Genomic DNA, 24,545 nt, shown 5'->3' with positions numbered 1-24,545 from the left:
CCTTGGTGGCCCTCCATCGCAGTCCTTTGCCAGGTGAATGTGCAGCATGATTTTGTCTCATGGTGCAGCTCTTTCCTGGCCGGAACTATGGCTTTTGCAGTTTGTAAAGAAATGTTTAGAATGAAGCTCTCTTCTTCGATTTCAGAATTTTGAAGGTTTATCCACAAAAGTTTATATCCTCATTGTAGCCATGAGGTTAATCAAGGAAAATAATCATGGAAAACGTAGGACAACATAAAACCATATTGCAGAAGATCCCTGGACGAGGACAAAACTTCAGTCATCAATTGCACAGTGTGTGGTTTGGGCAGGTGAAAGGTCCATACCTGGCAGCAGGTGAGCGACGTTTCATAGGATTGCCAGGTGCTGGGTGGAAACCTGGAGCAGAGGGAGCAGGCTGCTGCAGTGGCCGGTGACCATGCTCGTCCTGAAAGGAGGCAGATGTTGTGATGCTGCAGGCCAGGAAAAAGAGAGGTGTCCCCAGAGAGGTGTCCCACCTAATGCTGAGAGACCATTAGGGCTGAAGGCGGCTGAACCGCGACGGAGAAGCAGCGGCTGAGGGCTGAGGCTGCGTTTAGAGGAGGCAGGCCCGTGCGCCCACTACTCTCTCCCCAGGAAGAGAAGTCGGCAGGTGTAGCAAGGAGACGCGAAGGCGCGCGGGGGTTGCAGGGTGGGGCGGTTTCGGACGGAATCCTGGAGCGCGCCTCCTGGGGCGCTAGGGGCGGTGGCGAGGAGCCGCCCGGCGAGGGCGCGAGTGCGGTGGGCTCCCGGCTGCGCTGTCCCAGCGAAAGGGAAGCCCGGAGGGAGGGGCCGGTGGGGGCTGGGGTCGTGAGTGAAAGTCAGCGGGCAGCCTGTTTGTGTAGCGCTTTGTCGCCTTCACTGACTCTCCCACACGCGCTCGCGGGAGGCGGCACCGCTGGAGCGCCGCCGACCGGGGCCGCGGGGGCGGGGCCCTGCGGGCGGGGCGGGGCGGGGCGGCCCGGGTGGCCCGCGGGCGCCGACAGGTGCGGCCGAGGCGGGCGGGGCTGGGCGCTGGCCTCCGAGGGGCGGAGCACCCGCAGGAGAGAGGCCGGCGGGATTTTTTTTAATGTGAGAGAGACGCATGGATCGGTTGCCTCCAGCAGGCGCGGGACTGGGGCTGGGGCCGCGGTACGTGCCCTTGGCCGGAATCGCACCCTTCGGTCCCGGGCCAGCCGGCGGAAGGGGGCGGGGGCTTACGGGGACCGGGCCTCGGGCGGTGTCGGGCAGGGGAGGATTGCGGGGGGCAAGCGCTGATAGGTGCTGCCTGACCGGGGCGGGGCCTTGCTCGCCGGGGCGGGGCCTAAGGCGGGGCGGAGCTGCCGCGGGCGGGGCTGGAGGACTGGGGCTCCCGGGACGCGCGTCGCGGGGCGGGCCTTAACCGGGACGGACGGGACGCGGGCAGGGCGGCGCCCGGGGCGGGCGTGGCTGGGGGTGGGGGCTCGCCGGGGCGGGGCCTCCTCGGGCCAGTGCGTGGGCCGGCCCTTGGCTGGGAAGCGGCGCTCGGGCTCCAGTCCCGGGAGGCGGCTCCGAGGGGCGGCGAGCTCCACCTCTCCGGCCGCGCGCCCGAGCCGCCCAGTTCCCGGAGCCTGAGTCGTGGCTGCGGGCGGCGGCCGCTCGGCTCCCTGCTGGGCTTCTGTGCGCGGGGCCGCGGCGGCGGGGATCGCCGTTGGGCGGTGGCCTGGGCGCGCCGAGCCATGGCGGCCCCCGAGCCGGCGCCCAGGCGGGGCCGGGAGCGGGAGCGGGAGCGGGAGGAGGAGAGCGAAGACGAGAGCGACATCCTGGAAGAAAGCCCGTGCGGCCGCTGGCAGAAACGGCGGGAGCAGGTGGGCACGATGGGGGGCGGCCGCTGGGCGAGCAGGAGACCCGAAACCTCTCCACGGCCTCGAGTGGGCGACCCCCTTCTTGCATCCCCTTAGCCTGGCCCCCATGCCCTGGTGAGGAACTCTGGTTCCCTCAAGGCCAGTCTGGCAAGACCACGTCCCCGTGCCTCTGGAACCAGCCACTAGCCCCTGGGGACCATCCTCCGCCCCTGAAACAGCCCCGAATCCCCTCAGCCCAGCCTCTGGATGCGCTCAGCTTCCCCGCAGCGGGCCGGGGCCTCCATCGCAGGTTGGCGCCCGCGGGAGGGGAACGCGCAGAGATTAAGCCCCCACTGCCTCCCGTGACGCCTCTGCACAGTCACATCCCCACCACCGCCAGGTGAACCAGGGGAACATGCCCGGGGTCCAGAGCACCTTCCTGGCCATGGACACGGAGGAGGGAGTGGAGGTGGTGTGGAACGAGTTGCACTTCAGCGACAGAAAGGCCTTCTCTGCGCACGAGGTGAGGCCCGCCGGGCCCCTGCCACCCTACCTCCCGTGACCGCCTCGTGACCGCGCTCCCCCCACACACTCCCAGGAGAAGATCCAGACCATGTTTGAGCAGCTGGTGCTGGTTGACCACCCCAACATCGTGAAGCTGCACAAGTACTGGCTGGACGCCTCCGAGGCCCGCGCGCGGGTGAGCCCAGGCTCAGCGGGGCTGGCGGGCACCAGCAGGTGGGCGTCCTGGGCACCCGCCCGCGGGGGTGGGGCCTGAGAGCCTGTCTGCCCCGTAGGTCATCTTCATCACAGAGTACGTGTCCTCGGGCAGCCTCAAGCAGTTCCTCAAAAAGACCAAGAAGAACCACAAGGCCATGAACGCCCGGGTATGGGGAGTGGGCAGGGGCGGCGTCGAGGACAGGACGGGGTCGGGGTGCCATCCGGGACAGACGGTGCGAGGCGTTGGGCGGCTTCGGGGACGGGACCCGGGTTGAGACTGGGGGGCCGGGGGCGGGGCGGGGGACACCACAGGCCCAGCCGCCTCTCCCTGCCGGTCCCACGACGGAGCGCGTCCGCCTCCAGGCCTGGAAGCGCTGGTGCACGCAGATCCTGTCCGCGCTCAGGTGAGCGCCCGCCGGCCGCACGCCCGCCCCGCTGGCCCGGCGCCTCCCGACCCCTCCGCCCTCTCCCCCCTCGCCCACAGTTTCCTGCACGCCTGCAGCCCCCCCATCATACACGGGAACCTGACTAGCGACACCATCTTCATACAGCACAACGGCCTCATCAAGATCGGCTCCGGTGCGCGCGGGCGGGGCGGGGGCGGAGCTGGGGACCCGCGGACCCGGGCAGAGGACGCCCGACGCCCCATCCCGTTGACCCCGCTCTTCCTCCCCCGTTTTCTGTGCAGTGTGGCACCGCATCTTTTCCAACGGTGCGTGGGGACCCTGGGGAATGGAGGGCGGTGGAGAGGCCCGCCCGGCTCATCCCCGCGCTCGCCCTAGCGCTCCCGGACGACCTTCGAAGCCCCATCCGCGCAGAGCGGGAGGAACTGCGGAACCTGCACTTCTTCCCCCCGGAGTATGGCGGTGAGTCCAGGAGGCCCGGCCCCGGCCCCGCGCCCGCGCCGCGCCCTGAGTCGCTGTCCCTCTTTCAGAGGTTGCTGACCGCACTGCCGTGGACATCTTCTCCTTCGGGATGTGTGCGCTGGAGGTACTGGCCCCATGGCCTCCTGGCCTCCTTCCAGGTACCTGCTCTGTCTCACCTGTGCTACCCTTTCCTGGCACCTGACCTGGCCCTGCCCCCAGATGGCTGTGCTGGAGATCCAGGCCAATGGAGACACTCGGGTCACAGAGGAGGCCATCGCTGGTGCCAGGCACTCGCTGAGTGACCCCAACATGCGGGTAAGCAGCTTCCAGGTAGGGCTCCTGAAATGTTCCAGGCAGGCCTGGAGGTGCAGTGAGCCAGTGCTACTGAGGCATGTGAAGTCCCTGTCACACAAGTGCCCGCCTACCAGGAGGGCCTTACCTGGAGTGCATGTTGAGTTTTAGGTCTAAAGGCTCTAAGGCAGGGGTGGAGAACCTTTTTTCTGCCAAGGGCCATTTGAATATTTATAACATCATTCTAGGGCCATACAAAATTGTCAACTTAAAAATTAGCTATGAGAAAAGCTCTTAGGTTTATTGAATTTCGAGTCCTGCCTGCAGTTGCCTTGGCAGGGCCAGACCAAAAGATTTCTCGGCCTTATAATGATGTTCCCCACCCCTGCTCTGTGGACACATCTTAATGTCAGGGAAACCAGAGACATAGAGGGAGGGCACTATTGTGATGACCATTTTATAGGTAAAGAAACTGAAGCTCAGAGAGGCTAAGTACTTTACCCAAGGCTCTAGAGTAAGTAGTAGAGCCAGTGCTTGCACCAGGTTTGCCTGACTCTATGTCCTTGCCTTTAGGCGACAGGCTAGAGGTGATGTGGCCCCAACTTGTGGGGCAGAGGGGAGGCATGGTGGGCAGCAGGGGGGGTTGTCAAAGGGTGTATGTAGAAGCTTCATCCACAACCTCTCTGGCCAGAGTCTGGGAACTATCTGGCTTAACCACATGGCCTCTGGGGATGGGAGAGGGAAGTGATGGGGCCTGGATGGGGCTGGTGGGGAGGTGGAGCCAAAATAGACAGGAGAGGCAGACTGGTGCAAGGCATGGATAGGGGTGGGGGGCAGGGACCCATCAAGGTCATCTCCAGAGCTGGGCCCACAGCTGAGGCAACCAGAAGAGGGGTGGGCTGTGGTAGGTGGGTTCCTGCAAGGTCACATGACCTCTGGGGGCCTGGGCTGACCTGCTGGCACTCTGTGCAGACTTCCTCTTTGAATTGGGATGACAGTGCCTCCCCCGCCACCCTGATATTTGTGAGGATTGAGGGAAGTTCTGGCCCCAGGGCCTGACTGTCCTATTTGTAGGATCATGTCCTGGCTGCTGGCAGGATGCCTTTCCCTATGCACATTCCTGCACGAAAGTTCCACGGGGGTTGGACCCCTGTGGTCTGGGGACTTCAGGGCCTCCTCTCCTCACACTGGGGCCAGAGCAGAGAGACTCCATGAACCTCGGCCTCTTCTCTCCACCCCCCAGGAGTTCATCCTCTCCTGCCTGGCCCGAGACCCGGCCCACAGGCCCTCTGCCCACAACCTCCTCTTCCACCGCGTGCTCTTCGAGGTGCACTCGCTGAAGCTCTTGGCAGCTCACTGCTTCATTCAGCACCAGTGTGAGGGGCAGGTGGCCTGGGGGTGGGTCAAGGGCCTGGGGTTGGGATGAGAAGGAGCACTGCAGGACCTGTGGCTCAGGGTCCACCACCCTGAGTGATCCTGTGGCCTACAGACCTCATGCCTGAGAACGTGGTGGAGGAGAAGACCAAGTCAATGGACATGCACGCAGTCCTGGCAGAGATCGCCCGGCCCCCCCGGCCCCCCCTGCAGTGGCGGTGAGCAACTACGACCCTGAAGCCTCCCTTTTCCACCTGGCCAGCCCCCACTTAGTCCTGCCCCACTGGCAGGGCAGGCTGGCCACCCACCCTCATGTGCTTCTCATGCCCTTGCCAGGTACTCAGAGGTCTCCTGCATGGAGCTGGACAAATTCCTAGAGGATGTCAGGTGAGAGCTGGCATGAGGTTGGGGAACAGGCACCTGCCAGGCTTGAGCCCCCAGCCATCCTGATGTGTCCCCAGAAACGGGATCTACCCACTGATGAACTTTGCTGCTGCTCGGCCCCTGGGGCTGCCCCGAGTGTTAGCCCCACCCCCAGAGGAGGCCCAGAAGGCCAAGACCCCCACGCCAGAACCCTTTGACTCTGAGACCAGAAAGGTGAGCCCCCCCATCCTGCTTTCCACTGCCCAGCAGGGTGCCCTTCACATGCCTGGGCTTTGAGGACCCCCGGCCCAGCTCTCCTCAAGGCTGCCAGAAACCAGGTCCTGCCTCTTCCCTCTGTGGAGGTTGGGAGGTGTTAAGAGAAGCTGGGATACCCCTTTCCCAGAGACTCCTTGCTCCCTACAAATACCCCTTGCTGCCTATCTCCATACAAGCTGCCCACTGATCCCACCTGTTCCAAGAGCCTTTGTCTGTGAATCTCATCTCCCCCGACCCTCTCTGATCCTCCCTCTTGGCTTGTTAACTCCCTGACATTTGTGTCCTTGTGTCTCCTCCAAGCCCTGCCTCCCCTGCCCCCTCCACATTGTTTTCCCAACCCCTCCTCCTGCAAATCTCCCTCCTGGCCAGGGCCCTCCCTGCCTCTCTTTCCATGTCCACACCCAGAGGTTCCAGAGGCCTTGGCTTTGCCCTTGTGTGTATCTTCATGGTCACTCCCTGATCTGGGCCACCTCTGTTCCCTGCCTGGATACTTCTCCAGCCCCCCTGCCTGGCGTCCTTCCTCTTGGCTTCCCTCTACACTGCAGCCAGAATTCATGTCCTAACAGCCAAAGCTGCCCACAGAGATCCTGGGGGTCCTCACCCCACCCCCCCGGGAACTCTGAGGCCTGGTTCTGCTGGCATCCTGTGCTTCTGCTGACCTCTGCCTTCCCCTGCTTCCCACAGCTCCCTCTTTGTTCAGGTGCTCTCTCCACGGTGAAAACTCCTACTCATCCTTCAGTGAGAGGTGCCTTCTAGGCTCCCCTTTTCCAATCCTAACTGTCCCTCTGGGCACTTTGAGGTGCATCTGCTCTTACTCCTCAGTTGCTGAGTATGAGCCTTTTTGGGTGACCTTGAGCTCCCACCACCCCTAGGTGATCCAGATGCAGTGTAACCTGGAGAGAAGCGAGGACAAGGCTCGCTGGCATGTGAGCAGGGCCCCAGGCTGGCGAACGGAGCAGGGGTGGGGGAGGGGCGGGGCAGGGGCAGGGCAGAGCTGACCTTGCCCTCCCGCCTCCCCAGCTCACTCTGCTTCTGGTGTTGGAGGACCGGCTGCACCGGCAGCTCACTTACGACCTGCTCCCAAGTAGGCTGGGCAGGGACCTGGATGGGGACCCTGGGCCGGGGTGGGCACAGGGGGCGTGGTGGCCTCACGCCTTGCCCCCCACGTCCCCGCCCGTGCCCCTGCCATAGCTGACAGCGCCCAGGACCTCGCAGCGGAGCTCGTGCACTATGGCTTTGTCCACGAGGTGTGCAGGCAGGGCCTAGCCTGGTTGGGAGGGGGAAGGGTGGGCCGTGGCCCATCCCCCATGTCAACCTCCCACCCTGCAGGAGGACCGAACTAAGCTGGCTGCCTTCCTGGAGAGCGCCTTCCTCAAGTACCGGGGAGCTCAGTGACAGGGCACCTGGTGGACCACATGTGAAAGCCAGGCACCGAGGGTCTGGAGACCAGGGGCTGCCTTCTGCCTGTGTGCCTGGGGGCTGAGGACCACAGCCTGCTAGTGAGGAACCTCCTTCTGCCTTGCACAGCTGCTGAGAGGCCCTGGCTGGGGTGAGGGCATTGGGATTGGGCCCACAAGGGAGTCCACCAATGGGGGGCTGTGACTAGGCCATACACATGCTTAGGACCAGGATTGCCTCACCCAGCCTGCCTCCACAACTCACCATTCTTTCCCATATCCTCCATTTGCTGTCCAAGATCCTTACCCCACCCTCCAAGCTGTCTGGTCAGTGCCTGAGCCCACCAAATGGGGGAGGTTCCCCTTCAGGGAGCCATCGTTTGGGAGTACCACAGACTCACACAAGGAACCCTCACCTTAAGTCAATGGTCAAGCACCTGCAGGCATCAGGCAGGGTGCTGGGTGCTAAGGAGGACTGTGACCTGGTGGGAAAAGAACACGGCAGAGACACTCCAAGACACCCCAGTTCCCAGCACCATGTGGTTCTTGCACCTCCATCCAATGTCCAATGAAGACCTGCGCTAGAGTCCCTCTCTGATTTTGCACTGCTCTGAGGTTGGGACCGCCCCGCCACCCCTTCTGCTGACATTTTTCTGGCTCCTGCACCCCCCTCCAAAGGGCTCTTTTTTCTCCCACCTTCCCTGGCCCGGAGGGGTCATGTCAGATTTCCTCCCTGCACCTCACTGCGCTTCCTCCAAACTCACCATCTCCCAGTGACTGCCCTCACCTCCTCCCATGGCAGCTGCCTCCCTGGGTTCTGCCTACCACCCCCTATTACCCTGGGCTCTTGGTTCTCTTGGACCACCTCCCCTCCCTTTTCAAATGTAAACACTCTTGAACATTTTTAAATGCATGTGTAAATTTAGTGTATTTGGTATTCTTTAAAGCATTTCAAATGCCAAACCACGGAAGCTCACCACTATATCAGTTGCTTATTACTGCTACAAGAATTTACCACAAACTTAGTCTCTCAAAACCACCCAATTTATTATGGTTCTATAGGTGAGAAGTCTGGCCCAGGTCTCGCCAGACTAAAATCAGGGTGTTAGCCAGCCGCATTTCTTTCTGGAGGTTCTAGGGGAGGATCCAGTTCCTGCTCCTTTAGGTTGGTGTTTGGCTTGTGGTGTCAGGCATGGCATGGCCCTGGGCGCTGGGCAGGAATTCATTTACTTGCAGTGGTAGGGCCGAGGTCCCCATTTTTGGCCTGCTGTAAACTGAAAGCCATTCTCAGTTTCTAGAGGCTGCCACATTCCTTGGCTCATGGCCCCATCCTCCATCTTGAAAGCCAGTAACATCAGGTTAAGTCTTTCTCATGAACCACCTGTCTGGTTTTCTGCAGCCAGAAGAGCTTCAGATAATTAGGTTGAGTCCACCTGGGCAATCCATGATAGTCTCCCCATCTCAAGGTCCTTTTGCCATGGACAGTAACCTTCACAGGTTCTGGGGATTAGGGCATGGACATCTTTGGGGGGTGGAGTGTCAGTATTTCACCTACCGCATGACCCTAAACAAATCCCAAGACAAAAATTTACCAAGGCATAGGAAATAAATTAAATGCAAATAGTGAATCTTAAGTTATCTTAAACATTTCAACACTCTACAATATTATTCAAATTCTCATACCTTTCAGCCTAAAATTACAAATTTAAAATAATTTACATGCCTAGTTGGAAATCCTGATGCTAAGCTGTCTGATTCACATTGTCTTACACAGTTTGATGTCAAATGAGTAACAGTTTGTACCAGCGATTAAACTGGACTCAGAACTCTCCATACTACCATTGCTTCATTTATGTTGAGGTTTTCATTTTAAATTTTATCAAATGCATATTATTTTAAAAAGTAGAATTTTTTTTAGGCAAATAATAAATAAACAACAAATGTAGTCTCTAACCCTGATCCTTTCCAAATTCACTCTTAGCTGTTTCTTCAGTCATTTAAAACCCATGTTTCACAAGGCCACACATGCTTTCATTGCTTTTTATTGTATGTTTTACATTAGGTGTCCCCTGCTGGTATCCTCTCGGTAAGGGAGGTGGGTCACTGGCCTCAATCCTCTGACCCAGTATCATCTCAGAGTGATGAGTATTATTACAGCTTCGTTACCACAGGTCTTAGCAAAGAACAAAGTGTCCAAGGATTATATTTGCTTTCTTGCACAACTTTCTATTTTCCCTGGAGTTAATAATTGTCCTTTTTGTTTGTTTACTTAGTTTTCTATACATGTCTCAATTCATCCTTACATTCTTCTGCAGAAGGGAGAAACTTCTCAATTTGGGGGATTCATTGCATAAATGACTGCTCAGTTTCATCTTCTGCTGGTCTCTGGATCTCATGCTTTCCCCTTCTCTTGTTGGCCCTGTTAGAGGAAGAACATACTCCAAGTTTCTTGGGAGAGGATGCATGGAAAGTCGTGGGAACTTTGCATGTTTGTTCTTATTGAACTCACATCTGCTTGTCAGTGTGCCCAGATACAATAGTTTAGCTAAGTTGAGAGCCATTACTTCCCAAGAAATGGTCTACTCATTCTCCCCCGCCCCCAGCTCTCACTCTCTGGATTTTCTCTTTGCCCCAGTGCTTTGAAAATTCTCAGCAACATGTCTTGATGTAGACCTCTTCCATCTGTTGTCCAGAGATCCCAACCCTTTGGTTCTAAATTTTTTTTTTTACTTGTTTATTTGTGGATTTACCCCTCTCCTTAGTTTCTGTAACTTGTCATTTAGATGTTGGACTTGTCTTTTGAGAGGCACAATGTGTGATGGTCAAGGGCCCAGGCTCTGGAGCCATTCTGCTGCTTCCTGCTATGTGATACTGGTCTGTGCCTCCATTTTGTCATCTGTGAAAATGGGGATAATAGCACCCACTCCATGGTGTGTTGTGAGGATCACACGAGGTGAGGTGTGTCATGAGAACAGTGTTCAGCCATGACCACACTGAGTGCCATATTACATACCAGTTTCACAGGGGAAGCTGCCACTAGAGCATGGGTGTGGCTGCTTATGTCCCCCGCCCCCCATGGTGGAGGCGAACGAACCTCAGCCACCCACCCCTTCAGCCATCCCCTCCATTACGGAGGCCTGAGATGTCTGGCTTAGTCTAAGCTCTGGACAGTACTGACTAGCATGATGATTACAATTTCTGTTTTCTAGCTATCTAGTTTTGTTGTTATACATTCTGGAAGGTTTCAGCTTTATCTTTCAACCCTTCTATTGAATTGTTTTCCTCTCATATTTTTCATTTGTAAGCTCTTTCGTTTGCTGAATGTTCTTTCTTTAGAGCCTCTTGTTTTTGAATGCAACACCCTCTTCAGTGTCTCTGAGGCTCTAATTGTAGTTTTCCTTCTTGCCTTACTGTCTCTGTTCCTTCGGAGACACTTTTCCTTTGTCTTTTTCCTCTTTCCATTTAAGAGTGAGACGTTCTTAGCAGTGGGGCTTGTTGCCCGAGACCACGGATCTAGCCAATCTAGGCCAATCTCTTGAGCACCCCCCCACACACAGCTGTCTGTCTTCTTCCGAGCTAGGAGCTGATGCAGAGGAACTCTCCTCTCTGAGGATCCTAGTGGCACATGGTGGAAAGGGCAGGAGTCTCACTCCCCAACTTTCACAGCAGGACCTGCCCCAATGGCCAGTCCTCAGAGCTCTGCCAGAGCTCACCTCCCTGCCACTGTCCAGAGGGAGAGAGGTCTGGGGTCTGGGGTCTCCTCCTTTACCAACTGCACTTTCATGCATGACACAGCTATAGTCTGCTAAAACCACTTTCACTGTCCACCTTCCTCCAGCCCTGCAATATTCCACCTCCCTGTCATCATGGGTTTTTGCGTTTATAGAATCCTTTCCCCATCATTTTAGAGGGGAGGAAAATGAGGAAAATATTCTGCCATGTTTAACTAGCCATGTGTATATTTCATTTTAAGCTCTCCCGGGGTTGAGAAGAGACCTGCCTAGTTGGGGAAGACACTTGGTTGCTTCAGGAAGGCTGAAGCTGCGGGGCTGACAACCTCGGGGCCCGAGCTTACTGGGTGCCCCAAGTGGCAAAAGTCCAGGACAGCTCCAAGCCAGGGAAAGGCACCTTGAGCCTTTAAGAATTCGTTGAGGGACTAAGGGAGTCTGGGGACATACCCTTCCGGTGGGTTGCACTTCTCCCGCCTGTGCGTCACTGGGCTTACAACGCCACCGTTTATGAGTCACTAGGAAAGAGAAAACCTTTTCCATTAAATGAGGACATACCACCCACTGGTAGGCGCACCCTGACTTCAGAAATGTTAGGATGCATTAGGACGAAATACGGCGACTTTGTCACCTCTCTCGACCGTCTGGGCGGATGCGACTCCTTCAGACCTGGAGGGAGCCAGGCCGACCTCCGTCCCGCTCTCGGGTGCGACGGGGAGACAGCACCTAAGTGCTGCCAAGGAGGCAGAGAAACGCAGCAGCGGGCTCTGATTGGACAGACGGAGAGGCCTCGGCCCGCGGCGCGCGCCCGCCCCTCCGGCCCTGGCCCCGCCCCGTCTATCGGGCCCGCCCCTTCCGTCCGGCCTGTCCTGCTCCGGAAGCGCGCTCCTTTCTCCTTCCACTTCTCTGTTGAAAGGGCCTTTTATCGCGATAGTTCCGTCTTCCCTCGGAGGCCTCCGCCAGCACCTATATCGCGCGAGACCGCGCAGGGAGCCGGAGCGTGTGGCGCGCGCGGCGGCCGCGACGGACGCAAGATGGCGACGGCGACTATAGCTCTCGTAAGTTAGCTCCTGGTTGACCGCAGGACTCAGCTCATGTGACGGGAGCGGCTCGTCCGTCTGGCCGAGGCGCCGAGGGCCCCCCTGGGGACGCGGCGGTTGCTCGCGGGCCCGCGTGGCCCTAGGTCGCCTGAGGCGGGGGCGGAGCGGGCGCGAGGCGGGGGCCGGGCCGAGGCCGCAGCTTCCTGCCCGCGGACTGTTGCTTCCGGCGGCGGGCGCGTAAGGGCCCACCGGGCGAAGGTCCGGAGCGTGTAGTGGGAGCCGCACCGAGCCCGGCCCCTTCGCCAGGCGCCCGCCAGGCCTTGGCGAGCTGCAGCCGCGGGGCAGAGTTAGGCCGCCGGTGTTTCCCTCTGCCGATGGCGTGCGCCTGTGGCCCCGACTGGAAGGCGGGGTACCTGGAATTGGTGGCGTTTCTCCTCCCGCCTGCGTGAAGGGGACTGCCGGGCGGGATCAGGCCCCGTGGGAAGGGTGGCCTTGGCTCCTTGCATCCAGAGCTGTGAACCTGCTCTCCGCTGATGCTCTGCGGGGAACTGGGCACATGCTAACAGACATTTTGTCCTGTCATTCCCACTCAGGAAGGGAAGGACGTGTTCTTTCGTAATCACTTTGTCCCAAACGTTGTGCGAGGATTTGGGGGCACAGTGGGTCAGTGTTGGGGGTCTGGTGGGCACCAGAGACCAGTTCCCACCCAGCATGCAAGGGAGCCATGCTCGAGGTGGTGTGAGTGCCTGGTGGAAGAAACCCTTCCTTGCCCTGCTCAGTGCTCACCTCCCTTTCAACCTCATGGAACGATTAGCGTAGACAGGAATTATATGCACACAACACCTATGATGAGGTCCCCTTTGACCCTTTCTCTTCCCCACTTGGCTTATGTATCTGACTCCCCTCTTCCACCCTTCGAAGTGGCACTTCGTTTCTTTATTTACCTGCCACCCTTCCCCCATTCCACACCCAGGATGATGCGGTGAGGTCTGTTTGAGAAGGCATCTTTTGCAGGTGGCTAGAGGCTGAGCTGACAGGGGAGACATTTGAGGGTCAGGAAGTGTACTTAGGCTGCCAGTGAGGGAGCTGGACCTGTCTCTCACTGGCGCAGAGACTGACTCCCGGAGGGGGGGGCGGGGCAGCTAACTGTAGTCCTCCCTTTAACCTGTCCTGCTTCATGTTGAAGCCACAGGAATAAATGACATTCGTGAAAGGAAAGTTAGAAAAGCAGTGAGGGTTAAGGACTTGATGACTATCCTAGGCAGCAGTCAGAGTTGGATGGTGAAGGAGAGGGAGGCTGAGGCAAGGCCGGAGACTCTTGGGAAGGTGTAGGAGAAGACCAGTGAGAGTGGGTGCCTGTCTCCCTGACCATCCACAGAGCAGTGTAACCACTAAGCCCCAGCCATGTTGGGCCCTATAAGCTGGAGTCAGCAGCACCCTGTGCTCATGGGGACTGAAGTGTGAATTGGGCCTTAGCTCAGCTGTGGCATGGCACAGTGCCAGACAGTTGGTATCATTGTTGAGGTGGACATGAGCAATAAGTGAACCCTGTACACTGGGCTTTTCCACAGGAGTGTTCATTGCCCATCCAAATCCTCTCAAGAGGTTAGCATATGTTAATAGGTGTACATAAACTGTAAAGGCCCAGGCTTACTGCCTCAGACTCTGGGAGTGAGGTCCAGCCTGTGGTCTAACATGTTCCTCTTCTAGTCTTTTGAATGGACAGATTTCTAGAAAGGTTGCCTGTTTCCCTGCTGTCCTGTTCTTTGTCTTGTGGTTTGTGCAGGCTGAGCCACTGTGGTTGCTGTCCTAAGCTGTGGCTTTGGCCCTCGTGTGAGGCATTGGAGAGTGGCACTGAACTTGCCAAACAGCGATCTGGTGAGGGAAGAGTACAGGAAGATGTAGAAGTGCCTCTTCTTACACGGGTGTGCCTTCTCCCTGGTGGCTGCAGAAGCAGGCCACAGCCCCTTTCCAGCTGGGGACTGGGTCTTCCAGATGCATTGTGCCCCTTTGACTCAGTACTCTCTCTTCCCTTCCTCCAACAGCAACAGCCAAGGGCACTCCACTTGGAGCCATTATCCTTGGGTTCTGTCTGGCAGTTGCTTTCTCCCATAGGTCCTGGCCTGCATATCACCACACAGAGTGCCTTACCATCCCTCTCCACCCTGCCCTTGGTTTTCTTCTCAGTGCTCCTTAACTGCTGCAGTTATGCTCTGTGGCGCTGGTTGGCATGCCTCCTGTCTGTTTTTGCTGCATCTGCAGTGCCCAGCTTGGCACTGGTGAGGGACTGAACAGGGGAAGTCAGCGGTGCTGTCTGAGCTTCAACACTGGACCAGGGACTCCCTTAAGTACTTCACATGTAGAGACAGGCCTGAATTCAGAGCCTGAGGCCTGGAAACGTTAAGTAATTACTTCACTTTCCTGGTTTTCCAGTGGAAATATTCCTCTTTAACCTGGGCTGTTGACCAATGGCAGGGCTGGAGTTTGGGTTCCATAATCCTGGCGCTGCACTGCACTGCCTTCCCGAGGGGCCTTCTCACTCCTCGCAGCACTACTGTCTGGTAATGGGGGGCTATGACTTCATAGCCCTCCATTTTATTGCCAGAGGAGAACAGTATGTGACTAGCTGTGACAATACAGGGGTTTCCTCCAGGCTCTCAGTGTCTGCTTATACCAGAACCCTAGGCTCAGTTTCTGCGCTAGATAGGGTAAGATATCCTAGTAGAGTCCCTGGTGGTCTGACTACTTCTGGGAAATCTTTTCTTTCATCTTCCCCCCGCCTCATTGACACTCAAGTTTATTTGTAAGATACCTAGTTGTGTGTGTTTTTTAAATTGATTTTGGGGGGGGGGGGGTAGGGGGAAGAGAGAGAGGGAAGGAGGGAGAGAGAAAGAGAGAACCATCAACTTGTTCCACTTATTTATGCATCATTGGTTGCTTCTTGTATGTGCCCTGACCGGAAATGAAACCTACAACCTTGGTGCATTGGGACAACGCTCTAACCAACTGAGCTGCCCAGCCAGGCCTAAGATACATAGTTTTAACAAACCTATACAATGATGAAATAATTCATATATTATTTGTTAAACTATAATCACAAGGACTACATTCATTAATTTGTGATTACTAAAAATATATTTATACTGGTACAGAGATGCTTTGTTTTTGTTCTATTTTTTTATTTTAAATTTCATGTTTCAATCAGTGTACATTCAACACTTACTTTGTATTAGTTTCAGATGTACAGCATAGTGGCCCTGGGAAAGGCTCTTCTGAGACTCTTCTGCTCTTAGCCCTGTCCTGGTTCCTGTGTCAGTTGTTACAGTAATTTGGGAAAGCAGGAAGTTATTTATAAATGTGCCCTCCAGTTGGCCCTGTTGACAAGGGTCTAGGGGCTGGATTGCTTCCACAGAGCTGAAGTGAGCTCTTGCTATGGGCCTTTAGAGGTAGCCTCTGCTCTGGGAGCTGTCAAGGGACTTGGGCCAAGGTCCAACTCTGACCTTATGTCCAGCTCCTGTGCACCCACTGGGTGGGCTTATGTCAGAGGGACTTCCCTCTCCTTTGAGACTCCTTAGGGCACCATTTTGCAGTAGCAGTGGTGCCAAGTTCAGATTGGCTTCAGGCAAGGTGCAAGGCTGGGTTAGCCACAGGTTCAGTGCCTGCTGGCCATGTCTTCAGTGCAGCCAGGCTTGTGTTGCTGTCCCTCCTTTGAGGCTAGAGTGCCTGAGACGTGCTCTGGCTGAGTCATTCCAGCCTCTGGTGTTGTCTGTGCATAGGGCTCGAAAGGGTGAGCGGGGCTATCCCTGTGGGTCTTGTCCTTGAGCTGGGAGCTGGGTGCATTCTCACCCAGCTGGTTCTCGCTGTGTGGCTTCAGAGAAGGGGGTGTAGGTCTCAGGGCCCTCCCACCAAGGCCCCCACCCCTATGACGTTGCCTGTGTTCTGACTTTGGCCTTTGTCCCACCATCTGCTAAGCCATGTGGGGAGCTGCTCCGTCCATCACTCTGCATGGCAGTGCTGCTGCATGACCCCTCTGGGTGTAGGTTAGGGATATGACCAAGCTCTCAGCTGCCCTCTTTGGAGTTAGACAGCCCTGGATAGTTTGACTGCTGGGGGAACTCTTGCATGTGCAGACCACCTGTTTGGCTCTGCCATTCAGAGGGCAGCCTTCCTTGGAGATGTCTTCAAGAGGGGCCTGTGCCCTAGGCTTAGCCAGAGCCTGTGGAAGGCATTGGGACTGATGCTGAACTATGGGCCAGCCCAGGCATGAGTGCAGGGTGCTAGAGAGGTATATCCTTGTTCTGCTGGGAAGAAAAGAACTGATCTTTAGAACCCAAGCTTCGTGGCCAGAGGGCCACTCTAGACCCTCAGGTCTAGAGAGGTTGCATTTCCTTGGCTCTCTACCCTGTCTGTCCCCTCCTGGGGACTTGCTGCCAACTGGGGGCTGCCCCAGATTCGGCTGTGGTTTCTATCAGGCCAGCCCCTTGTGCCAGGGCCCTGGGCAGCTGTACGTGTGCTGGAGGAATGGACAGGGTGGAATGGAGTAGTGTCAGAAATATTCAGGGGCCAGGCCAGAGCCAGTCCCTTTCTGTGTCCCTGCCCAGCCTCCCTTGCTAGTTGTGGGGAGCTCAGCCCTTACTTAGCTAAGGAAGACAAGAGGGCCTGGGTGGGTGGGTCTTGTGACTGTTCGTTACAACATCTCCTTCCTGCCTGCAGCAGGTCAATGGCCAGCAAGGAGGGGGGTCCGAGCCGGCAGCGGCGGCAGTGGTGGCAGCGGGAGACAAATGGAAACCGCCACAGGTACTGACCTTAAGCATCCTCGTCCTCAGGCCCGCCTGTCCACCTGCCTGCCTGCCTGCCCGTCCCTGGGCCCAGAAAGAACTGGCCAAGGGCCAGGCAGGAGAAGCCCCAGGCACTCTTCTCTGCCTTCTGAGCAGAGGCGCCTGTCTTGCTCCCTTGCCACCTAGCCTCAGGCCAGACTACACCTTCCTTGTCCCTGTCTCTCCCCTTAGCATCCACCCTGCTCCTGTGGTGGGTTGCAGCTTTGCGTGTCTCCAGACACCAGGCTCGTAGTGACAGCAGTCAGGTGGGAGCTGAACCTTAGCCGGGCAAGCTCTGAGCCATTGGTGTTGTGCAGAAGAGCTGGTGTGCTGTTCCAGAGCTTGCAGGGTATTGTTAAGAGCCAGAAGTACATATTTCCATTTTGGATCTCTAAATAAACAACAAAGCAGAATAACATGCAAGTCAAAGCACAGGTCTAGGCGGACTCTGGGCTTCAGGGTGGGTGTGGGCAGATCTTTTCCTGCTCCGGCGCCTGGCCCTTGGCAGTGTCCTGTGGGAGGTGGAGTGGGCCTGTTGTCGCTGGGTAATAGGGTTCTTTGTGCTTCGCCATGGTAGTGCCTGCCTCCAGGGGGTTTCAGTGGGGCCTCAACTAGGAAGCCTTGGGTAACTCGTGGGGCTAGGCCCTCCTCTGCCCCTCCCCGCCCCCACACTCGGAGAAGGGCTGAGGTATACAGCCTGGATCCTGGGAAGTTGTGGGGGCTGCAACTGATGGGCAAGGGGGTCAGGAGTCCCTCTAACCAGCCCTCCCCAGCCCTGGCTGGCTGTAGAGCCAGCCATTGGTTGTGGGAGAAGGGCCTTTTGTTTACCAAGACAAAGAGGAGATTGAAAGGTTTCTAAGGGGCTGAAAGGGGGTTGGCATTGATGACCATGGTGACAGCCTGCCCTAGCATGCAGCCCCTGGCTTTTGGGGCTTCTCTCCCACTGGGGAGGACAAGCCTCCCAGGGGCCAGACTGAGTTGCCAGGGGAGGAACCTCCTGCCCTTTCACCCTGTGCTGGTCAGGATGGTAGTTCTGGGGTTTGGCTCAGTTGGCCCCTTCCTGACTCCTTTATACCTCTGTCCTTGATCGTCACTCCTGTGCTGGGGACCTGCCTCTCTTCTCTGCCGTCTCTCCCAAGGCTGCATGCTGGGGGTTACAGAACGTGCCCCTCTGGAGGAGCCAGCAGTGGTCTCTCCTTGCAGTTGCTGGGTAGCCCCAGGCCCCCGAGTTGGTGGGCAGGCAGGCGTGCTCTAAGACACCCACACTCTCCTTGATCTGGTGGCTGTACTCCTGCTTACATGGCTGTGTTCTCTTTGCAAACAGCTTAGAAATTAATTTTGATAGAGGAATATAAAAATAATCCTAGTATGATTTGCTCTGGTCTGCAGTGGGCTATGCCTGCCTTCTTCCGAAGCATCTCCTGGGTCCTGTGTTCACCTGGCAAGGGTGCTATTGGGTATCTCATCCTTCTGTCCCTCCATGGCTGGTCTGCTCCTGGCTTCTCACAGCGGTCTAAACACAGGGAGGAGTTTGGCAGAGGGGCTAGAGCCCTGCTCGGGGCTGTGTGGCCTGGGAGAACATCTGGCCCTCTGGGCAGTGTGCATAGCATGCAGGAGTGGGGGGTGGAGCACTGCACAAGGGTGGTGGCCCTTCCCATACATGCTCCTTCAGTGGTCCCTAGAACTCCTACCCAGCAGGGGAGCTGAGTCTGACCAAGTGGCAGTTGTTGTGAGGAGCCATGGACCATCCAGAGCCCTGACCCCTCCCCTTGCCTTGGAGTACAGCCAGGGCCACGCTCTTCTTGCATGGCATGGGATGGAAGTTCTGGAGTCAGGCTGGCCACAAGGGCTGGGCTCCTCCCACTATTTGCCACCTGTCTTGATGGCTCCTAAGAAGGCCATTGTGACCTGGGTTTGGCAGCTGCTCCAGGTTGGTCCAGGGCCCCCAAGGGACCAGCCTGCCTCAGTGTATGTCCTGACGGTGGGTCCTGGGAGAGACCTGCGTCTAGGCCATACAGGCAAATCTGTGCTGTGACCTGTCTATCCTGGGAATGGGCTAGAGGCCATATGTAGTTGTTGGGGGAGACAGGTGGGTGGGCTTCCTGGCTCCACTTGAAGGAAGGAGGTCTTGAGCTTGTTCTTAATGATTTCCTGCTCCCCGCCACTAGGGGACAGACTCCATCAAGATGGAGAATGGGCAGAGCACAGCCACAAAGCTGGGACTGCCTCCCCTGACGCCTGAGCAGCAGGAGGCCCTCCAGAAGGTGAGAGTGTACCTCCCAGGGCACTGTGGGCATGGGGAGCCAGTTGGTGTGGAAGAAGGCCCATTTCCCCACAGGCCAGTCCCCCCAGTGCTCCTTCTCTCGCAGGCCAAGAAGTACGCCATGGAACAGAGCATCAAGAGTGTGCTAGTGAAGCAGACCATCGCACACCAGCAGCAGCAGCTTACCAACCTGCAGGTGAGCCGCCGGCCTGCCCTCGACACCTCTCCCCACCACCTCTTCCTTCTTTTCCTCCTCCTGCGCCTGCGGCCATCCCCACCAGGTGTTGTGGTTCTCGGTTTCTCAAGGACTCCTTCTTGGGACGCCTGGGTTCCTCCCTGAGGCACGAGTAACCCAGCCTTATCTGCCTGTTGAGCACCCACGGCCCCTCCCCACCCCTTCTCTGTAGCTCTGCCCGCTCCCAAGCCAGCTCCTCTTCTTGGACTTCAGACTGTTGCCTCAGGTGGCCCCTGCGCCTGTGTCCCTGGCTGCACAGCTGATGGTGCAGCATGCAGGGGCGTTCCTCCCAGCCCCCGTGGCCTCGGATAAGAGCGGTCAGGTTCCCACCCCTGCAGTGAGTCCAGACCACCTGGGCTGGGGCCCAGGACTAAGAGGACCGGCGGGGGGCGCCTCCATAGGGCCCTGTTTTAGACCTGTGGCCAGAAGTTTCAGTGAGGCCAGGCAAGGCTGACAGGTGCCTGGGCCTTGAGCCCCTGCCCAGCCCCAGACATTCACACTGCCAAGTGATGCCCCGGCTGTTCCCTGTGCTCATGTGTGCCCCTCCTCTCGCTCCCCTCTCCCTTCTGCCCCTGCCAGCCAGGCTGAGGGGCGGGGCACCTGGGGCTCTGAGCCCCCCTCTGGGCAGGTGCCGCCACTGGCCAGCCATGTGGGAAGGCAGGCGGGCCTCTTGGCAGGGCGGGGACTCCGGGCCTTGCTGCTGTCTGCGTGAGGTGTGACAAGAGCGGGAGACTGCTCGGCTCCAACAGACTGAACTCTGTCTTTACTGTCTTTCAGATGGCAGCAGTGACAATGGGCTTTGGAGATCCTCTCTCACCTTTGCAATCGGTCAATAGAAATGCTCACTTCTTCCGGGGCTCATGTCCTTAGTCAGGGCTAGAGGGGGGCAGTGCAGCCGCGTGCTGGGGACCTTGCTCCCCGAGCCGGCCCTGCCCGCCAGCTCGGAGGAGCGCAGCAGAGCGCCAGGCGTGGCGGGGCCAGTGGTGTGGGCGGGCACCCACCCGGGACCGCCCCGGGGAGGCCTCCATCTGCTCTGAGGGTCAGGTAACTGCGGAGGGCAGCCGGCCAGGAGGGTAGCTGCCCTTGCCTGGCCCACCTGTACCCGTGTCACCTGCACACACGGGGCTCACCACCCAGGCCTCCAGTTCCGCCAGTCTCCAGGCTGCCTGGGCTCCTGGATTGGGGTCAGGCCCTGAGGAGAGAAGGGTCCTAACTCATGGCCCCATCAGACCCTGGAGGGAGGATGGATGGACAGGGTGGGGGCTGGGGGGACCCGAGCAAGCGAGAGAGGGAAGGGCAAGAACTTGGGCCTTGGGCCTAGCTGTGAGCAAGGGGTAGAGGCCATGCAGACAGGGAGGAGGTGGTAGCCATGGCCTTGGCTGCCATGGGCAGAGGAGTCTGGGAAGGGGATACCCCTTCATTCCCCAGAGACAGGCTGAAGAGGCCAGGGACCCCTCTGGGAACATGGCCCTTTCTCTGGGGGCCATCCCTGGGCATGCTGCTCTCACAGAGTAGACAAGGTCCTGTCCTCAGGGGCCAGACAGACCGAGTATCCTCTCTGGGAAGCATCTCTGTGGGGAAACGTCAGGGAGAGAGCTCTTTCAGCCCACCTGCTGTTGGGGAGCTCCCACTGAAGAGGAGACGTGCTTGTATCTTGGGAAACTTTGACCTGAGTGACAGTTGGTTTCATGTCTCAGGTGCCTAGTGTGAGAGGGGACATGGTTCCACCTTTGGGGTCCTTGGTCTCAACAGGGAACCTGAGGCTTATTTGTTGGGAGCCTAGTTTGAGGAGGGTGTCCCATTTTGGGGGAATTCCTACTTTGGGGGAACTGCCGACCTTTATTTAGGTCCCTCTTTTAGGGAGGGGAGGCTCGGCCTATACCAAGCTACCTGGTCTCTAAAGGAAATGGTCCTCTGGTTGTGGGGACTTTTGTGAGGGTGAGGGGAGCCCCTGTTGGTGGAGAAGGTAGAACCAGAACCCCATCATCTTTGCCTGCCCTTGGCCATGGTCTCTTACTCAGGGCCCAGCTCCTCCCGGTGGCCCACCCTGTGTGGCTCTGGGCATCCCCCCCTACCTGGCACATTGCGTGTGAGGTGGCAGGGATGGGAACCCCTTCCCTGAGGGCATGGGGTGGTCGCTAAGCAAAATGGCCAAACTTGCCCCAGTGCAGAGGTAGTGTCTGCCCTGGGCCTGTCGGGCCTGTCACCTCCTGATGCTCCTGGGGCCAGGCCTTCTGGGTTGCGGGTGTGGGTTCCAGGCAGCTCTTTTTTTGTGAGGGGTTCAAGGCATGGGGATCTTGTAGATCACTGAGCCCCCACTTGAGCTGGCCCTCACAAGTAGCTATTCTTCATTTTCTCCCCATCTGGGCTCCTGACCTCCCTGGGGGTCTCTTCTGGGCGCCCTGTCTTCTCTCCTCCTCTTGCCTCCACACCAGTGGGTCCCTCCAGCTTGGATGGCACCCCCTTCCCTCTTCTGTCAGAACACTTGGTCAGGACCCTTGGAGGATAGCCCAGCCCAGGATTCCTGGCCTCCAGATTGGAGGGGTGGGCTTGGTGGGAGGGCACACAGCCCTGCCTCCTGACCACCTGTCAGCTTTGCTGCTGGTCTGCCCAGGACCTGGGTGGGCCAGGGTGCGCCTGTGTCCTGCCTTTGGGCCTGGTCTTCCTTCCTGGGGGTAGGGTCCTGCTGACCCTCACCACCCTGTCTGCAGGGGCTGAGCCTGCACCATGCTGCTGAGTGGGTGGGCAAGGAGGGGTGTGGGCTGCCTAGCCTCTTGCCACCCCGTCACAAGCCAGTGGCACTCTCTCCCCTTGTGTCCTGCTCCAGATGGCAGCTCAGCGGCAGCGGGCACTGGCCATCATGTGCCGGGTCTACGTGGGTTCTATCTACTATGAGCTGGGTGAGGACACCATTCGCCAGGCCTTTGCCCCCTTTGGGCCCATAAAGAGCATTGACATGTCCTGGGACTCTGTCACTATGAAGCACAAGGTGAGATTTGTTCTGTTCCTCCCCACGCCCCACCCTGGGCTCTCTGGGCCTAATGGCACATCCTGTGTCCAGGGCTTTGCCTTTGTGGAGTACGAGGTCCCAGAAGCTGCGCAGCTGGCCTTGGAGCAGATGAACTCCGTGATGTTGGGTGGCAGGAACATCAAGGTGAGGGCCAGGGAGGTGGGCCCTGGGGCTGGTGCATGAAGTGCTCTGTCCAGTCACCCAGGAGATGCAATTACCCTCCAGAAGCCTGAAGTGGCCAAGCCTGGGCTGACGGGGGGTTCTTCGTCCCCTGCCTTTCCCCTAGGTGGGCAGGCCCAGCAACATAGGGCAGGCCCAGCCCATCATAGACCAGCTGGCAGAAGAGGCACGTGCTTTCAACCGAATCTATGTGGCTTCTGTGCACCAGGACCTCTCAGATGATGACATCAAGAGCGTGTTTGAGGCCTTTGGCAAGATCAAATCTTGCACACTGGCCCGGGACCCTACGACTGGCAAGCACAAGGGCTATGGTTTCATTGGTGAGCTTGGGGAGGCTGAGGCAGGGCCTGGGCTGGGGCCCACCCCACACTGTGGCTGGCCCTCATTGCTGCTCCTGCCCTGCAGAGTATGAGAAGGCCCAGTCGTCTCAAGATGCCGTGTCTTCCATGAACCTCTTTGACCTGGGTGGCCAGTATTTACGGGTGGGCAAGGCTGTCACACCCCCCATGCCCCTGCTTACACCTGCCACACCTGGAGGCCTCCCGCCAGCTGCTGCTGTAGCCGCAGCTGCAGCCACAGCCAAGATTACGGCTCAGGTGAGGGTTAGTGCAGTTGTATGGGTTCAGTCCTGGGCAATAGGCCCCCAGTGCTTTGCGGACTGACTGGCTGGCTGGGTGGTATTGAGTGGAGGCAGCCAGACTGGGGACTAAGTATGGTTGCCTTTTGGGTTGCAGGAAGCAGTGGCCGGAGCAGCGGTGCTGGGTACCCTTGCCACGCCTGGACTGGTGTCCCCTGCACTGACTCTGGCCCAGCCCCTGGGGGCTTTGCCCCAGGCTGTCATGGCTGCTCAGGCCCCTGGAGTCATCACAGGTGAGCCTGGGTGGGTCAAGGCTTCCCTCCTTCCCTTGCCCCTCCTCTGTGCTCACTGCTTCCAGGCATAACCCTCTGCACCCAGGGCCGGCAAGCCATGGTTGAGTGGTGCCGTGCTCCTTTCTGAGAAGGACAGAGGTAGGGGGAGTGACTACTGGACCTGGTGTGTTTGCTGCAGGTGTGACCCCAGCCCGGCCTCCCATTCCAGTCACCATCCCCTCTGTGGGAGTGGTGAACCCCATCCTCGCCAGCCCTCCGACGCTGGGTCTCCTGGAGCCCAAGAAGGAGAAGGAGGAGGAGGAACTGTTTCCCGAGTCCGAGCGGCCAGAGATGCTGAGTGAGCAGGAGCACATGAGCATCTCAGGCAGCAGCGCCCGCCACATGGTCATGCAGAAGCTGCTCCGCAAGCAGGAGGTGGGTGGCCAGGTGGATGGGGTGGATGGGGGTGGGGTGGTTCAGCAGCCACAGCACTCAGCTGTCATCCCCCCAACACACACAGTCCACAGTGATGGTTCTGCGCAACATGGTGGACCCCAAGGACATCGACGACGATTTGGAGGGGGAGGTGACCGAGGAGTGTGGCAAGTTTGGTGCTGTCAACCGTGTCATCATCTACCAGGAGAAGCAGGGCGAGGAGGAGGATGCAGAGATTATCGTCAAGATCTTTGTGGAGTTTTCCATGGCCTCCGAGACTCACAAGGCCATCCAGGCCCTCAATGGGCGCTGGTTCGCTGGCCGCAAGGTTGTGGCTGAAGTGTATGACCAGGAGCGTTTTGATAACAGTGACCTCTCCGCGTGACCTTGGCCCCGCTCCCCGGACTTGCACTTGCTCTTGTTTCCTCTGGGTTTTATAGTGTCTTGGGCCCAGCTGCCCCGTGCCCATAAATGTGCAGATGCTGCTGGCCCTGAAGGCCCTGTGTGACAGTGGTCCTGTGCTTACTGGCTCCCAGGCCCAGCCTGGGTTGATGGGGGACGGGAGAGGGCAGGGCAAGCCCCATTGGGCTGCCCCATAAATGAGGGGGAGGAGGGCGGTAACTGAGCTCATGAAAAGAGGGGCGGTGGGCTGGATCGCGTGGTCACCGGGCCAACGCCGGGGGAGGGTCCAGGTGAGAGGGGAGCTCAGGCCCGCAGGCGGCGGATGCGGTGGACCTCCGACCAAGGCTGACTTCAGCTCCCACTGTTGGTTTCGCCGAAGAGCGGAGCCGCGCTTCCCAGCAGGCTGTGCGCGGAATTGCTATGGGTCCTCGGAGGCGCCAGCGCCGTACGGCCTTGTGGGTTTTGCAGTTCCTGCGGCG

General features: G+C 58.3%; 2 protein-coding genes across 5 annotated transcripts; both read left to right on the top strand.

Moving 5' to 3' along the window:
- The first annotated feature begins 1,700 nt into the window (after positions 1–1,700).
- On the top strand, positions 1,701–9,052 carry NRBP2 (nuclear receptor binding protein 2). The gene is made up of 18 exons (XM_087825537.1): positions 1,701–1,844; positions 2,221–2,343; positions 2,419–2,520; positions 2,618–2,707; positions 2,904–2,944; positions 3,025–3,119; positions 3,229–3,252; positions 3,323–3,406; positions 3,475–3,530; positions 3,626–3,721; positions 4,941–5,073; positions 5,187–5,289; positions 5,408–5,458; positions 5,533–5,668; positions 6,583–6,636; positions 6,731–6,794; positions 6,902–6,957; positions 7,040–9,052. The coding sequence occupies exons 1-18, from the start codon at positions 1,716–1,718 to the stop codon at positions 7,103–7,105; spliced, it is 1,503 nt and encodes a 500-aa protein (XP_087681663.1). The 5' UTR covers positions 1,701–1,715; the 3' UTR covers positions 7,106–9,052.
- Positions 9,053–11,709: 2,657 nt separating this feature from the next.
- On the top strand, positions 11,710–24,177 carry PUF60 (poly(U) binding splicing factor 60). Of its 4 annotated transcripts, XM_016222035.2 has the most exons (12): positions 11,710–11,893; positions 16,589–16,672; positions 18,861–18,956; positions 19,062–19,151; positions 19,968–20,018; positions 22,018–22,179; positions 22,252–22,344; positions 22,487–22,700; positions 22,786–22,976; positions 23,115–23,250; positions 23,429–23,664; positions 23,750–24,177. In XM_016222035.2, exons 1-12 carry the CDS (start codon positions 11,870–11,872, stop codon positions 24,047–24,049), a joined length of 1,677 nt encoding a protein of 558 aa, XP_016077521.1. In that variant the 5' UTR covers positions 11,710–11,869; the 3' UTR covers positions 24,050–24,177. The 4 variants fall into 4 exon arrangements, with proteins under 4 accessions (XP_016077521.1, XP_016077522.1, XP_016077523.1 ...); XM_016222036.2 differs by lacking the exon at positions 19,968–20,018 and having other exon boundaries at positions 11,711–11,893; XM_016222037.2 differs by lacking the exon at positions 16,589–16,672 and having other exon boundaries at positions 11,776–11,893.
- Positions 24,178–24,545: the final 368 nt, after the last annotated feature.

The sequence above is a fragment of the Miniopterus natalensis genome, chromosome 16 (assembly GCF_054644295.1).
Source record: "Miniopterus natalensis isolate mMinNat1 chromosome 16, mMinNat1.hap1, whole genome shotgun sequence".
NCBI lineage: Eukaryota > Metazoa > Chordata > Mammalia > Chiroptera > Miniopteridae > Miniopterus > Miniopterus natalensis.
This window is presented reverse-complemented; position numbering and strand designations above follow the sequence as displayed.

Excerpts from the sequence above, each read along its gene's own strand:
- PUF60 (XM_016222035.2), top strand. The coding sequence starts at position 11,870 with ATGGCGACGGCGACTATAGCTCTC. Across the intron at positions 16,673-18,860 it reads ACAAATGGAAACCGCCACAG|GGGACAGACTCCATCAAGAT; the intron begins GTACTGACCTTA and ends CCCCGCCACTAG. Across the intron at positions 22,701-22,785 it reads CAAGGGCTATGGTTTCATTG|AGTATGAGAAGGCCCAGTCG; the intron begins GTGAGCTTGGGG and ends CCTGCCCTGCAG.
- NRBP2 (XM_087825537.1), top strand. The coding sequence starts at position 1,716 with ATGGCGGCCCCCGAGCCGGCGCCCAGGCGGGGCCGGGAGCGGGAGCGG. Across the intron at positions 3,407-3,474 it reads CTTCCCCCCGGAGTATGGCG|AGGTTGCTGACCGCACTGCC; the intron begins GTGAGTCCAGGA and ends TCCCTCTTTCAG. Across the intron at positions 5,290-5,407 it reads CGGCCCCCCCTGCAGTGGCG|GTACTCAGAGGTCTCCTGCA; the intron begins GTGAGCAACTAC and ends TGCCCTTGCCAG.